We start from the raw sequence: 14,275 nt of genomic DNA on the forward strand, positions 1-14,275 counted from the left end.
TTTCTCAAGTTAAGAATTCCTGATGTACACAATCCAATTAATGATCATAAAACCAGATAATTTCCAACATATATACATACATACACAGAAATCATTATTAAATTGCAACAATAACATTTTTTAAAAATGAGAAAGTTCATGCTAAAAAGTATCACAGATCTCTAACAATCAATAATACCCAGTGAGTTGTCTTTTAAATATGTCATTAATGCTATTCACAAAAGCCAAAATTGAAGGCCTTCATAACATATTTTAAATATAATTATTCTAAGAAAGTTTATGTTCCTTTCCTTTTGTTTTGCATTTGAGTTAACTGTCTTTACTTCACTCTTCAAGCAACAACCTTTTAAGTAATAAAAAGGGAAGGAAGAAATGAAATGAAGCCATTTTAAAGATTTATCAACACGCAGTCTTAGTTTTTTTATATATATATGTATATATATGTGTGTGTGTATATATATGTGTGTGTGTGTATATATGTGTGTGTGTATGTATATATATATATATATAAAATCTGATACTTCTGCTCTAATACACACCTACCTTAACAAGGATTACACGATATTTTTATTCATCTAGCAATGTGTCCAAAGTTATGCCCCTAAAACGCCAGCACTGTGCCGGACCAGTAGCATACTTCAGTCATGTACACGGTCTTTCCTGGCTGCCAAACATGCATTTCCCTCCTCACTCCAGAGCACTGCTCAGGGCTCATTTCTCTCTGCTAGACTACACCATACATTGATCACTCAAATGCAGTATTCTGGTCACTTCCATACTTGGCTTCAGACTGATATTTTAAAACTGCATTTTCTTTTAACATCAAAGAATATACAATCGTGTGACTCCTGAGTTTCATCTTGTCATGCTTAAAGAAAATGACCAGTTTATTTTCACTGCAATAAGTAGTAAGGATAGCATTCAGGGTGTCCATGCAAGGCAAAGGCTCTACTACAAACTACACAATCAACCCAAGGAAATGATCTCTGATGCTTTCTCTATAGCGTATTATTCTTATTGTGTGGAAAGCTAAAAGGAGGCTCAGTTTTTAAAGAAAAGTTAGCATTATTTTTAAAGATTTAAAATTATATATTAAAAATAGTAAGTGCAGGTTGGGGAAAAAGTTTGGTGCTTTATAAGGTGCAGGTGAGAACAGAGCCTATACAAGGCACTCGGGTCAACCCCAGTACCAAAGAATATAAAAATAAAAATACATGCATCTATGAAGGAACTCCTTAGAGAAATGTCAAGGGTGTGTAAGAATTCAGAGTGGCCCTTTCTTGGTGGGGTGAGGATGGTGGTTGATAAGAAGACTTCCCTACTTTTCTGAATAAGGAAGTAAACAGACACAAACACATTTAACACAAAAATTAATATAGTTCATATGTTAGGGTTGAATAATAGGTACAGAGGGCCCTTACAACACAACCTGGCTTTTAAGACACTTACATCTGTGACATATGCCTCAGTAATTGGTGGACCCCGAATTGGGCTGAAGCGCTCCCCAATGCTCCTCACCACAGTACTGAATACTCGGAGAAGTGCTGCCAGCTTTGGTAATGACACTGATGGAGGAGGAACATCTTCATCCACTGATTCCCCAGAGGCCACATGGCTGAGGTCCTAGATGTAAATACACAACATTCTTATTGAAACAGTAGTACACTGAGGTTTGTTTTTGCTTTATTGCTATAAGCTGGTAACCAGTCATCAAACCCAAGCCATTGCACATACTAGGCAAGGGCTCTGCAGTGAGCTACATTCCAGGTCCTATTTCTTTTTAAATTTCCTCTCCCCCACCCAACATTTTATTTTGAGAGGGTCTATTATGTTGCCAAGACTTCTAGGCTCCATCGATCCTCTTAACTCAGCCTCTGGAGTTGCAAAGACTTATCCAATAAGTCTTCCAATGCTTTAAGTCACTTATCTTTAGCAGTTTTGTTTTGTTTTGTTTTGTTTTCTATAAACAGGGTCTCACATAGTCCTGCTGGCCTGGAACTCAGCATGTAGAACAGGCTAGCCTCTAACACACAGAGATCTACCTAACTCTGCCTCCCAGGTCCTGGAATTAAAGGCATGTTCAACCACACCTAGCCCTAGAAAAGATTATCAATTAAGAGAATTTTTGTTTTGTTTTGTTTTGCTTTTTGTTGTTTTTCGAGACAGGGTTTCTCTGTGTAGCTTTGCGCCTCCCAGGACAATTAAGAGAAATTTTAGACTAAAAGAGGAAATAGGATTCCATATGCGTAAAGTTCTCTATAAACCATTCCATACAAAACCAGGTAAATTATGGAAATGACCTGTACCAATACAGTAGATGTTGGGGGGGAAAAATTCTTATACATATATTATACTGTTGTATAAGTACAAAAGGCACACCAAAGTTTTGGCATTCCTAAATTTGTATTCTACTAAATTCTTATTCCATACAATTTTTGACCAACAAATTAAGAATATATTAATAGTATGCACTGAGAAAGGAAAGGGGTTAGAAATTTGAAGACCTACTCTGCAGACTTAAAATCTAATTGAAAGTATAAAATGTACCCAAAGAGAATTATTAAGATTGGGTGTTAGAACATATTTCTAAAAATAATTAAGTACCCCCCCAAAAAAAGAAAAAGTAGTATTAAAAATGCCTAAGGGAACTGTCTCCATCTATAAAAATTGGTAGTTTTTGAAACATTAATCTCTATAGGTAAGGGGGGGAAACCTGCATTCTGTATGTCTCAAGGGACAAAAGAAAAATATGAAAATATAATATGCTGTTATTTTTTTCCTGAAGAAAGCAAACAAGCACATCAGTGATGAAAGTGGTAGAATAATGAAGGAAACTCTGACTAAAAGTAGCAAAGAACTAAAGCAAACTGAGTATATGGACAGCCAAACAGGAACCATGGCACTCCCATGTAGACAACAAAGGCTTAAGCCATAGCAGTGGGGCCAGCAGCAAGGGCAAAGGCTGCAGGAAGCCCCTGAAAGTCGCCACATTCACACACAGCTGCACCAGTGGAATAAAGCCAAGGCTTATCCTCCACACCATGATATGAGAGCTTCTGAATACTCTAGGCCTGCCTGCATGTTTAGGTGTGTTTTTCAGTTCTAAATTGTATCAATCTGCCTTTGGTAAAAAAATAAAATAAAATAATATAGTAATGAACTATGGGATTTGCCTTCAAGATAAATACCTGCTATCAAAAACATTTAAACTTTGCATAATATTAGGCATATATATGTATATGTGTGTGCGCTATATATATAAAACTTTCTGGTTACTTACAAATAGCAAAAATAAAATAAATTAAAAACACAATCTCAATAATTTCTACTTAAATGTCTGACAGTCTTAGTTATCAGTAAAATAAATCTAACTGTGTTTATAATCTTTAAGAATAACTTAGCTTTCTACAACTTACCTCAGCATATGCCTCCATGTCTTCAAGAAATTGACCAAGAAGAGTGGTAGAAAATGCAAGGTCAGCTACCCAAAATGGCTCCAAACTCTGCAACCACCCTTGACATCGTGGAAGAAATTTTGAAAAGGGGGGGGGGGGGGGGGGTGTGGGAGGGATTATCAAAAGTAAAAATGAACCCTGCTTTCCAGCTATTTACTCTTAAAACATGCCCTGTATTGTAACATTAGAACTGCCACTAAAAAGCATGCTGGTGATTAATCGAGCCTCTTTTAATGTTATAGAAATTCACATCCTTCAGAAATTTTGTACATCTTGTATCATTTTTCATCTGATTTAATATCTATGTCACCCCACCACCCCCCACCCCAACACGACTTAAAATGTATTATCAACTTAGCCTTCTATCCCAGAGTCATGAGGTTGTTCATTTGGCTTCATAGCAGAAATGACACCATCCATTCTAATTGGCATACGCTTTCAAAACTTATTATACCAAAGATTCAGAGGAGAGAAAACTGTACCATGTGGAACAAGCAGGTGTATGCAAACAAGCTGAATTATCATTTGTTCTCTATCACAGATGATAATCGTCCAATTATTTGTGGCTCATTTAAAATGATCATAAAAGCAACAATAAAAACAACAAATGGAAACTGGAGAGATGGCTGAATGGTTAAGAGCACCGACTGCTCTTCCAGAAGACCTGAGTTCAATTCCCAGCACCCACATGGCAGTTTACAAGTCTATAACTCCAGTTCCAGGGGACCTAACACCCATGGCAAAAAACTAATGCAAGAGAGAGAGAGAGAGAGAGAGAGAGAGAGAGAGAGAGAGAGAGAGAAAGGAGGGAAGGAAGTGAGAGAAAGAGAGAGAGAGAAAGAGAAAGAAAAAGAGAGAAAGAAAGAAAGAAAGGAGAGAAAGAAAGAAAAAGAGAAAGAAAGAAAAAGAGAAAGAGAGAAAAAGAAAGAGGAAGAAAGGAAGGAAGGAAGGAAGGAAGGAAGGAAAGAGAGAGAGAGAAAGAGAAAAAAAAAAGAGAGAGAGAAAGGAAGGAAGGAGAGAGAGAGAGAGAGAGAGAGAGAGAGAGAGAGAGAGAGAAACAAATAAACAAACAAACCAAAAACAGAATCTTCTATTCTAGGTTTCAGGGTATTCCAATCTCTTGATTTTCTTGCTAAACATATTATAGACAACTTCGGATACTGTCTTTAAATTCTCTCACAGTGCAATACTGTAATCTGGATTTCTCCTAACTTACTATTTACTACATAATTTTGCTTTGAAAAGATTAACAGAGCTACCCAGTGGTATCTTATATATTTAATATATCTTCCTGAAGTATTTACAGGGCTGACACAAGCTAAGACTTACCAGACACCTGCTGTGTGAGGGAGGGTTTCTGAGTATGATCTATGTGCCATCCAACTAATATATCAACTGTATCCTTGATGGGGACAAAAAGAGGAGGCCAGTCATTTTAAGGTTTCGCTGCTATGTCATCAGGGAGATCACATCACATTAAAAGACCCTAGAAAAAGCTGTTCAATCTACCTGACATGGGAGTTGGAGAGGCAGGAAAAAAACAAACTGTAGTCATGACACTGAGGCATTGTTTTCTCTTCTATACCAAAGGTATTAATGCCAGGAGGGAAAATGCAGTTGTTGCTTTTTTATAAAAAACATTATCATCACCCCTGTTGTGATATTGCTGCACCAATTAATCCCTTTCTTCTAAAACATCACTGATTATATTCAAAGGCTAAGAAGCTTGTTTACTATCTGATGCCCCCACTTCACAAAACCATCCCACCACCAAAAAAAGATGGGATGGGAATAAAGTGGAAATAAGAAACTCACCCTAAAATTGGTGCTGAAAATATGAGGGTAGCATCGAGCCACCAAAAGAATGCACTTAACACATTTGCAAAGTAATTCTGGTGTATCCACATTTTCAAGAATGGATTGTAGGCTGGTCATCACAAGCTGAAAAGCAAAGTTACAATCATAAACATTTGACAATGTAGGGAGAAAATAGTTTCACTTCACAACTAATTATGAGACCAAAGAAAATAAATTTTTTTACAATAATGTTTAAGATATAAAACTAGAGAGGACAAAAATTACCACTTTATGTAAATATTTCAAGTTCAGCGTTTTCAAAAGAAAACAAATTCTATTGCTTCAATTATTTTATGTTAAGCCAAAAAGCAATACTGCTCTCTATTTTAATATCTATTAACATTTTCCCTTTCTTATCAACTAACTGTAGTGGTGAAATAACATCTCTATGTTATTCTCTGACTGTAACTGAATTTAAAGTATAAAAATAATAAGATGCAACCAGATGTGGTGGCACATGCCTTTAATCCCAGCACTCAAGAGGCAGAGGAAAGTTGATCTCTCTGAGAGTTTGAGGCTAGTCTGGTCCACATAGAAAGCTCCAGGCTAGCCAGGGACACATAACTCTACTACCAGCACACCCCCAAAAAAGTAAGATGTACTTGGAAAACTGATTTCCTTAACCACCTCAATTACTCTACAATTCAGCATATAGGGTAAAGCTAGGAGCTGTAGCACAGGCCTATACCCCCAGCACTTGGGAGGTTGAGGAAGAATAAATAGACCAGGAAAACCTGGGTTATAAAGTAAGGCCTTCTCTTAAAACACTTAAGAATAAAAAGGGAAAGTTTTTCAGAGTAAATCTTGGGCAATGAGTATGCTTTAAAGCAAACTGTATGTACATATTTTGTTTCTAATCAACATGATCTGGAGAGAGTTAATTAGGATGGGACCCTAGAGATGATATTCAGGCTTTTTTCCACTGAGCACTTACAATGAAAAAAGACCTATCACTTACACAGCTGCTAAAAACCACTTTCTTCAGGCAGTTACATGTACCTATGTACATACATGTGCATGTGCGTACACGTGTGTAATTGAAGCGGTATAATGGAGGGCTGGAGAGATGGGTCAGCAGCTAAGAATACTTGCTGTTCTTGAAGAGTACTTCGGTTCAGTTCTCAACACCCACAGAAGAGCTCACAACCATCTGTAACTCCAGTCCAGGGGACCTGATGCCTTTTTATACTCTGTGCAGGCACCACACAAACACATGGTTGCACATATAACACTCATAAAACAATATAAATTATTATTTTAAAAAGGTAAAGCTAGAATTTTAAAGTCACCATTTTGGAGTAGCCAATGTTAGAATCTGGATATAAAAATCACTGAATGAAACATTATTAAAACATCCAAAAGATCAAGACATACTGCTCATCTGAAAGGGGAAAAAAGGCTTCATAATAAGATCTGATGATCATTCCCTCAACCAGGGAATCACTCTTCAAGTCCATTAAAGGTACCAACCTGCTATCAGGTTGCCTGTAATGAACACATCAAGCATTCATGCTTAAAAATGTTTAAACTAACTCTAGTCAGGAAAGTACAGTCATTAAAAAAGAGAGAAAGAGGAAGAAGACAGAAAGAAAAGTAGCACATATAATAAAATAAGAATGGGTATGGAAAACTATTATTGTAAGAACGTTTCAAAAAGCATAGTACCAAAGGCTATACTTGAATCTTGAATGGGATCTTGGGTCAGGAGAACCATAGATATACAAGGTATCTTAAGGGCACTAATAAACACTTGAACATAGTTTGTATAGGCAATAAAATGCTTTTCTTAAGTGTGTAATATTGCTGCTATAGAAGGAATAAGCTCATTCTTCAGTGATATATACTGATATATAACAGAGTGAAATGTCATATATATTTAATTTACCTTCAAATGCTTCCACAAAAAGTGTTCATGTGAAAATAAAGTAAGTGTAAGGGATGGAGAGATGGCTCAGTTGGTAAAGTGCCTGTCATACAAGCATGAGTAACTCAAGCACTATGGGGGGGAGAGGGGGGGAAGATACTGGAGCCAGGTAGGTTACTGAGGTTTATTGACCAGCCAGTGAGAGGCCCTGTCTCAAACAACTAAGGTGGAAAGCAATAGAAGAAAAACAGACTGCTGGCCTCCACATATATGCGTACCACTACCAAAAAAGATAAAGAAACCTATAAGCCAAGTATGGTAGTATACCTTGTACTTGTAGCATTTGGGAAGCTGACTTAGGAGGATCATCCTGTGTTCCAGGCCAGCTTGGAATACAGAGTGAGACCCTGCCTTAAAAACCAAAGTGCCTGGCAGCAGTGGCACACGCCTGTAAGCCCAGCACTTGGGAGGCAGAGCCAGGAGGATCTCTGTGAGTAAGAGGCCAGCCTGGTCTACAGAGCAAGATCCAGGACAGGCACCAAAGCTATACAGAAAAACCCTGCCTCAAAAAACCAAACACCAAAAAGTATGCCAGGCAGTGGTGGCACATACCTTTGATCCTAGCACTTGGAAGACAGAGGCAGGCAGATCTCAGTGAGTCTACAAAGCAAGTTCCAGGACAAACAAAACAAAACAAAAAAAAAAAAAAAAATTGGGCTGGAGAGATGGCTCAGCACTAGTTGCTCTTCAAGAGGTATAATGAGATCTGGTCCCATCTTCTAGTGTGCAGGCATACATGCTGGCAGAACATAATACATACATAATAAATAATCCTTTTTTAGAAATTACAAGGCAGCTTTTAGATTTATTATGTATACAGTGTTCTGCCGGCATGTATGCCTGTACACCAGAAGAGGGCACTAGATCTCATTACAGATAGTTGTGAGCCACCGTGTGGTTCCTGGGGAATTAACTCAGGATCTCTGGAAAGACAAGCAGTGTTCTTAACCTCTGAGCCATCTCTCTAGCACATAAATAATCTTAAAAAACAAACAAACAAAAAAAAAAACTAGGAAAACTGCACATATTTAAAAAAAATAGCTGCTAGCAAAATGTGATGAAGCAAGGACTGAAGAAGATACCTTAGCAGGAGCAGCAGCAGCAGCAGCAGCAGCATTACTTTTTTTTATTTTTTATTTTCTTCCAGAGCTGAGGACCAAACCCAGGGCCTTGTGATTGCTAGGCAAACGCTCTACCACTGAGCTAAATCCCCAACCCTTAGCATTCTTAATATATACAAGGCCTGGGATCTTTATCAAACTGGTGTATCTAACTTTCTATGGATTTGGAGTCTTTCAAACTATAGTTAGAAAATGCTTACACAAAAATTATGAGCCAGGCGGTCGTGGCGCACACCTGTAATCCCAGCACTCGGGAGGCAGAGGCAGGTGGATCTCAGTGAGTTCAAGGCCAGCCTGGTCTATAAAACGAGTTCCAGGACAGCCTCCAAAGCTACAAAGAAATGCTGTCTTGGAAAAAAAAAAAAAAAATTATGTGTAAGACCAGACCAATTTGCTGCTAGGAAGTTTATTTACAAGTAATTATCAGAAACTTACCCAAAAGTTTCTATAGTCAAGGAAATATATATATTTCATACATATATATATGTATATATGTGTGTGTATGTATGTGTGTGTGTGTATATATATATATATATATATATATATATATATATATATATATATACTTTTTTTAATTATTTAAAAGGAAGCAGTTTGTGAGTTGTAAAAAAGCAAACAAAGCCAGGCACAGCGGCACACACCTCTAGTCCTGGCATTCGAAAGACAGAGGCAGGTAGATCTCCAAGTTCCATGCAAGCAAGGACTACATACTAAGACTCTGCCCCACAAAAATAAATAAATAAACAAACAAACAAAAAGACATCAGATATTCTAGGCACCAAATAACTCATTTTTCAAACATTCCCTCAACAAAAACATAACATAAATGCTCCTCAGATTAAACTGGAAAGTCAGATACAGCATATAGTCCTGGCACTCAGGGGGCTAAGTCGGTAAGGTGAGACATTGGAGGATAGTATGTGACACAAAATAAGACCCTATCTCAAAAAACTCTAACAAAACAAAACCCTAACTTGGGAGTAAGCTTTTCCATACATCCAGACATTCCTAAGTGAAGCAGAACTAAACAGAGCTAGAATACAGTTAATAAATTAGTGTTTACATTATTTAGATTAATAATTTTAGACATTACCAAGCCTAAAACTTAGGCAAGTGAGGAGGTTGGGGAGATTTAAAAATTAGTTGTGATTAGTTAGCTGAAGGCCCCGCCCAACTCTTTAAGTAGAGTTCCTACTTTAAAGCTGCCAAGTCACTCTAGTATTAAGCAACTTCAAAGAGAAATTTACATAAAAAAGACAAAAATGCTTAAAATTAAAACTCCTTTTAAACTTAACTCAAAATGCATTTCGATTGCACAGTGCTGTGTCCTACAACAGGCAGGCAAGCCCATCTTCCACTTGGTCTTCCACCTCACTCCACTCCATTATGGGTCCCTGGCTCTCACCTGCATCACCGAGGAAAAGGCTTTCTTCTCCCCAACAGTCTCCAGAGCTCTGTAGGTGGCGCACAGGTAGAGCAGCTTCACTTCATCTTTAGCAGATGAGCTAAATTTGCTAAAAATCCACTTGAAGATCTTCTCAGCCTCGTAGCTCAGAGAAGCACAGAGAAGTCCAAGACAGCAAGCTCCCTCCTGCCTCAACTCCTGAAGCAACTTGCTACTGTGTTTATTTTAATGTAAACCAAACAAAACACACACAAAAGGCATTAGTTTTCATGGACTGAAAGTATGGCACTTCTTATAAAAGAATGTCTCCCATGTATTAAAGAATTCCTAAATGACTTTTCAAAGCTCAAACTAAATAAAAAGGTAGAATTTTACCCATTCTACATCTGTGCCTCTGTATTCTATAATGTTCAAAAGTCTCTTTATCAGACATTAGATTTCTTTACAAAATCATTTACTAAGAAACACTAAGAAGCTAAAAAGTGCTAAAATCCAGGCTTCAAGTAAGCTGCACCTCTGATTCACAGAAAGAGGCAGCAGGAAATCATTAGAAAATGCACTGCATTTCTAATAACATCCAACAACTGCAAAGCAGGAAATGTTCAGTAGCTAAACCACAAAAACTTAAAAAGATAACAGCTAGAACTAAGTATAAAATTAAGAAATTGTGTAAAATAAAACCATTAGTGACCTGCTAATTCTAATACTGCAATTCTTTGGAATCACTGAACATCTCTTAGAAGCCTAGAGATGATTTAAAGAATGAAGGTTGCCTTTTCCTCTGCTCCCTAAGTATTTTTAAAACTCTCTCAAACAGTAACTTTCATGCACACTGGCATCAGTTCATGTCTTTTCTCAAGCCAATGCTTAGGAAAGAAGAGGATTCTCTTCCAACTAGATTCCATTTGTATTCAACAATAATTAATGAGTAAATAACAGGTTAAGAATGATATGAATAACTTAGTGGTGTTTGTAAATAAGGCCCAGAGTACAACATTTGTATTTTAGTAGTTTCTACAAAGTTACCTAAATATGATCATTATTAGTTACTTACCTTTCATTAAGCACATCATGCACAGCAGCCAAGATATTATCCAACTGTTTAACTAGTACCTTAAAAAAAAGTATAAACAAATTCATAGAGACAGAAAGATTAGACATTATCTCAAGATAGAGAAGAAAGGAATATAGAGCAATGATTTCCTAAGTACAGAATCTCTGTTTTGTGTGATGGAAAAACCCCACAAATGGACAGTAGTATCAGGACATAAAACCATGAATGTAATAAATCAATACAATTAATGTAATTAATGAATATCATAAATATAATTATTGAATGAATACTGTAAAAGTAATCAATGAATACCACAAATGTAATTAATTTTTAAAAAGTATACTTTATCATTCCATTCAGATATGATTAGATAGCATCTCAGTTTTTTTGTTATTGCCAGTCTTTGATCACATGAGGATGGCATGTTTCCCTTCAAGCCATAAAACAAACTGACCCACAGGAATCAAGAGTTGAAATCATTAGCAAGATACATTCAAGCTCATTTTAATTTAATTAAAAAAAAAAAAACCCACCTCTGAAGAGCATGGAATGATAAGGGGATTGAGAGGTAATAAAGGAATACAGTGACATACCAATGACAGAATCTAGGGGTGACACCATGAGCTTCAATGGACATCTTTCTACTTGCTGCACATTCAAAATTTTCCATAATAAATTTTGAAGAGAGGAGCTTGCTTTCTGCCTTGCTGTACATCATTTTTACTAATTTTCTCCTGCATCAAGCTCTTAACATCAGGAAAATTACTTAAGAGTAAAGAAATATGCCTTTAAAGATTGTCTTTTAAAGAGTTTTTCCATTTATCTTTCCATTATTATTATTTTAAAGTGTGCGTGCATGTGCTGTGTATGCATGTATCCGTGCATGTGTGAGCAAGTGAGTGTGTGTGTGTGTGCATGTGCATGTACACTCATGCACAAATGCTCTTGGAGGCCAGAGGCGTCCAATCATCTGGAACTAGAGTTACAGGCAATTACGAGCTGCCCAAAATGAGTGATGGGAACCAAACTCAAGACCTCTGTAAGAGTAGGAGACACCCTTAACCTCTGAGCCATCTCTCCAGCCCCAGCTTTTCCATTTCTTTACCTATGATCACTAAACCAGACTTACATACATAACACATGTACCCCATACTTCCATTTTTTTTTACTTGTCGGAGCTGAGGACTGAACCCAGGGCCTTGCGCTTGCTAGGCAAGTGCTCTACCACTGAGCTGAATACCCAGCCCCACATAGTTCCACTTTATGTAGGGAAAAAAATAAAAATAAGTCGTCTGTCACAGAAAATGTGTATGGACATCAGGGTTATCCACAAGATAAATTATGTTTAAAAAAAAATTAAATGCACTCCATGAAAGAAGACACCAACCATTTATAGATAAATGATACATTAGGGGCATTATCATTACAGGCCACCCTAACATAGGTCAAGAAGCTAAGGAAACTTTTTTTCCTAGAAGCAAACCATTTCTCGCTGAAACCTCCCAACAAAGAACCACAGTACTCTGAGAACACCAAGATCCTCAGCAACTCCAAGTACGTTTACTCACCAATTTATTTTCTGGCTGCTGAATAAACTCCTTCAGCTGCTTTACAGTAGCCAGTCTTCGGTCTCTGTCATCTTCCCGGGTGATCCTCCGAAGAAGATTCGACAGTCGAGACTCATCCGAGTACGACATCGATCGCTCTGTGAAATAGAAACATTTCATGGCCCCCTAGTACACTATAAGTATGAAGGATATAGTTCAGGCATTCTAGTTCAGTGTACTGATCTCTCTTTTGTTCAGCTCTCTTTGTATCTATAGGCGAATACCCGGTCACAGTTCCACAGACCTCAAAAAACTCTCATCAAAGATAAAATGAATGAAAACCCTTCAGCAAACTGAGCATCTCACTGAGGAAGACCAGCTGAGAAAGAAAAAAAAAGGCATAAAAACATTTTGTTTTTGTTTTGTTTGTTTGTTTTCTTGGTTTTTTGAGACAGGGTTTCTCTGTAGCTTTGGAGCCTGTCCTGGACTAGCTCTGTAGACCAGACTGGCCTCGAACCCACAGAGATCCACCTGCCTCTGCCCCCCGAGTGCTGGGATTACAGGCGTGCGCCACCACCGCCCGGCAAAACATATTCCCCCCAGTTCTATCCCAAGCTGTTTTCAAGATCTACCTAAAAAAAGGTGGGGTAGAACACGGTGGCAGGTACCTGCAGTCCCAGCTACTCCTAACAATTCTGAGTCCACAAGTTATTTAGATTAACCTGGCCAAAACAAGGAAGTCATCTCCATCTCAAGAAAAACAAAATACAAAAACCAGGAAAGAAAATGGGAACAGACATCTACAAGCCAGGGACTTTGTCTGTATAGGCAGAAAACATCATGTTTCTATTTCACATTGAAGAGGGGCCCCTACAGGAAACTGCTTATTCACAGTATTATCATTTCTCTGGCACAAAGCTCAGGCAAACTGCAAGTACACAGTCAATTTGACAACAGCTAACTACCATTTGCAGCGTGAATACCATGGCATCACTATGAAAGTAGCACCAGAACCTTTCTTTTTCCTAGTTGCAAGCAGAACACAAACACACCAACCGTACTTAACACTTCTGACGTTCTAAATATGAAGACTGTATTTTATTTTTATTTTATGTATAGAAGTATTTTGCCTATGCGTATGCAAGCTAGAGGTTCACAGGAAAAAGTGTCAAATGCTGCCACCTGCATGCTTTGCAACTCACAGCTGCACTTATCTGCTCACAGCCATGAGAGATGAATGTGATCTAGGCCAGTTTCTAAGTCTTACCCTGTGATTTCCTCATGTCTTTGGTGGCTAATGCACGACTGCCATGCTGAACACTGGTAAACTCAGGGCTGGTCACATTGTTAACCCTCAGCTCTTGCCCCAACGACTTCCGACCATAAGTATTTTCCCCAGATCCTCCATTGACACTGTAGCCACCTGAAAAAAGCAATGTACATTATCTCAACAAGGTCCTTGTTTCACTCTCTCAACTAACAAACAGTTCAGGATCTCACCCATTTACAGCCTTTGCTTCTCCCCCATGTCTCCTGTGCTACCTGACTCCAATCCATTTTGATTCTTTCATTGGAAGGTAAACAGAGAAATAAAAGTTAAATTCAGGCAGATTTTACATTCTGCTAAAGCACATTCTGGAGATAGTAGCCTAGGGAACCTGAGATGTTACAAGTGGACAATGCATTTACACTATATGCCTTAAAAAACCTTCAAAGAGGGTTGGGGATTTAGCTCAGTAGTAGAGCGCTTGCCTAGCAAGCGCAAGGCCCTGGGTTCAATTCTCAGCTGTAGGATAATGCTTTTGTGCACTGGTTTAATAAAACACTGATTGGCCAGTAGCCAGGCAAGAAGTATTGGTGGGATAAGCAGACAAGGAGAATTCTGGGAAGACAAAGTCTGAGTCAGGAGACA

General features: G+C 37.9%; 1 protein-coding gene across 3 annotated transcripts in view; it reads right to left on the bottom strand.

Annotated features, from left to right (window-relative positions):
* Positions 1-14,275, bottom strand: part of Smg1 (SMG1 nonsense mediated mRNA decay associated PI3K related kinase) — a 102,128-nt gene that overhangs the window by 58,638 nt on the left and 29,215 nt on the right. For 2 of the 3 annotated variants that reach the window (XM_036190318.1, XM_036190329.1), the window contains 8 exons: positions 13,631-13,786; positions 12,385-12,521; positions 10,817-10,875; positions 9,763-9,976; positions 5,271-5,396; positions 4,785-4,857; positions 3,417-3,514; positions 1,450-1,623 (listed from right to left, as the gene is read on the bottom strand). In XM_036190318.1, the coding sequence (XP_036046211.1) occupies positions 1,450-1,623; positions 3,417-3,514; positions 4,785-4,857; positions 5,271-5,396; positions 9,763-9,976; positions 10,817-10,875; positions 12,385-12,521; positions 13,631-13,786 (1,037 nt within the window). Of the gene's footprint in view, positions 1-1,449; positions 1,624-3,416; positions 3,515-4,784; positions 4,858-5,270; positions 5,397-9,762; positions 9,977-10,816; positions 10,876-12,384; positions 12,522-13,630; positions 13,787-14,275 lie in introns of those variants that run through there. The other variant, XM_036190339.1, reaches the window with a different exon arrangement.

This window comes from Onychomys torridus, chromosome 1 (genome assembly GCF_903995425.1).
Source record: "Onychomys torridus chromosome 1, mOncTor1.1, whole genome shotgun sequence".
In the NCBI taxonomy this organism is placed as follows: domain Eukaryota; kingdom Metazoa; phylum Chordata; class Mammalia; order Rodentia; family Cricetidae; genus Onychomys; species Onychomys torridus.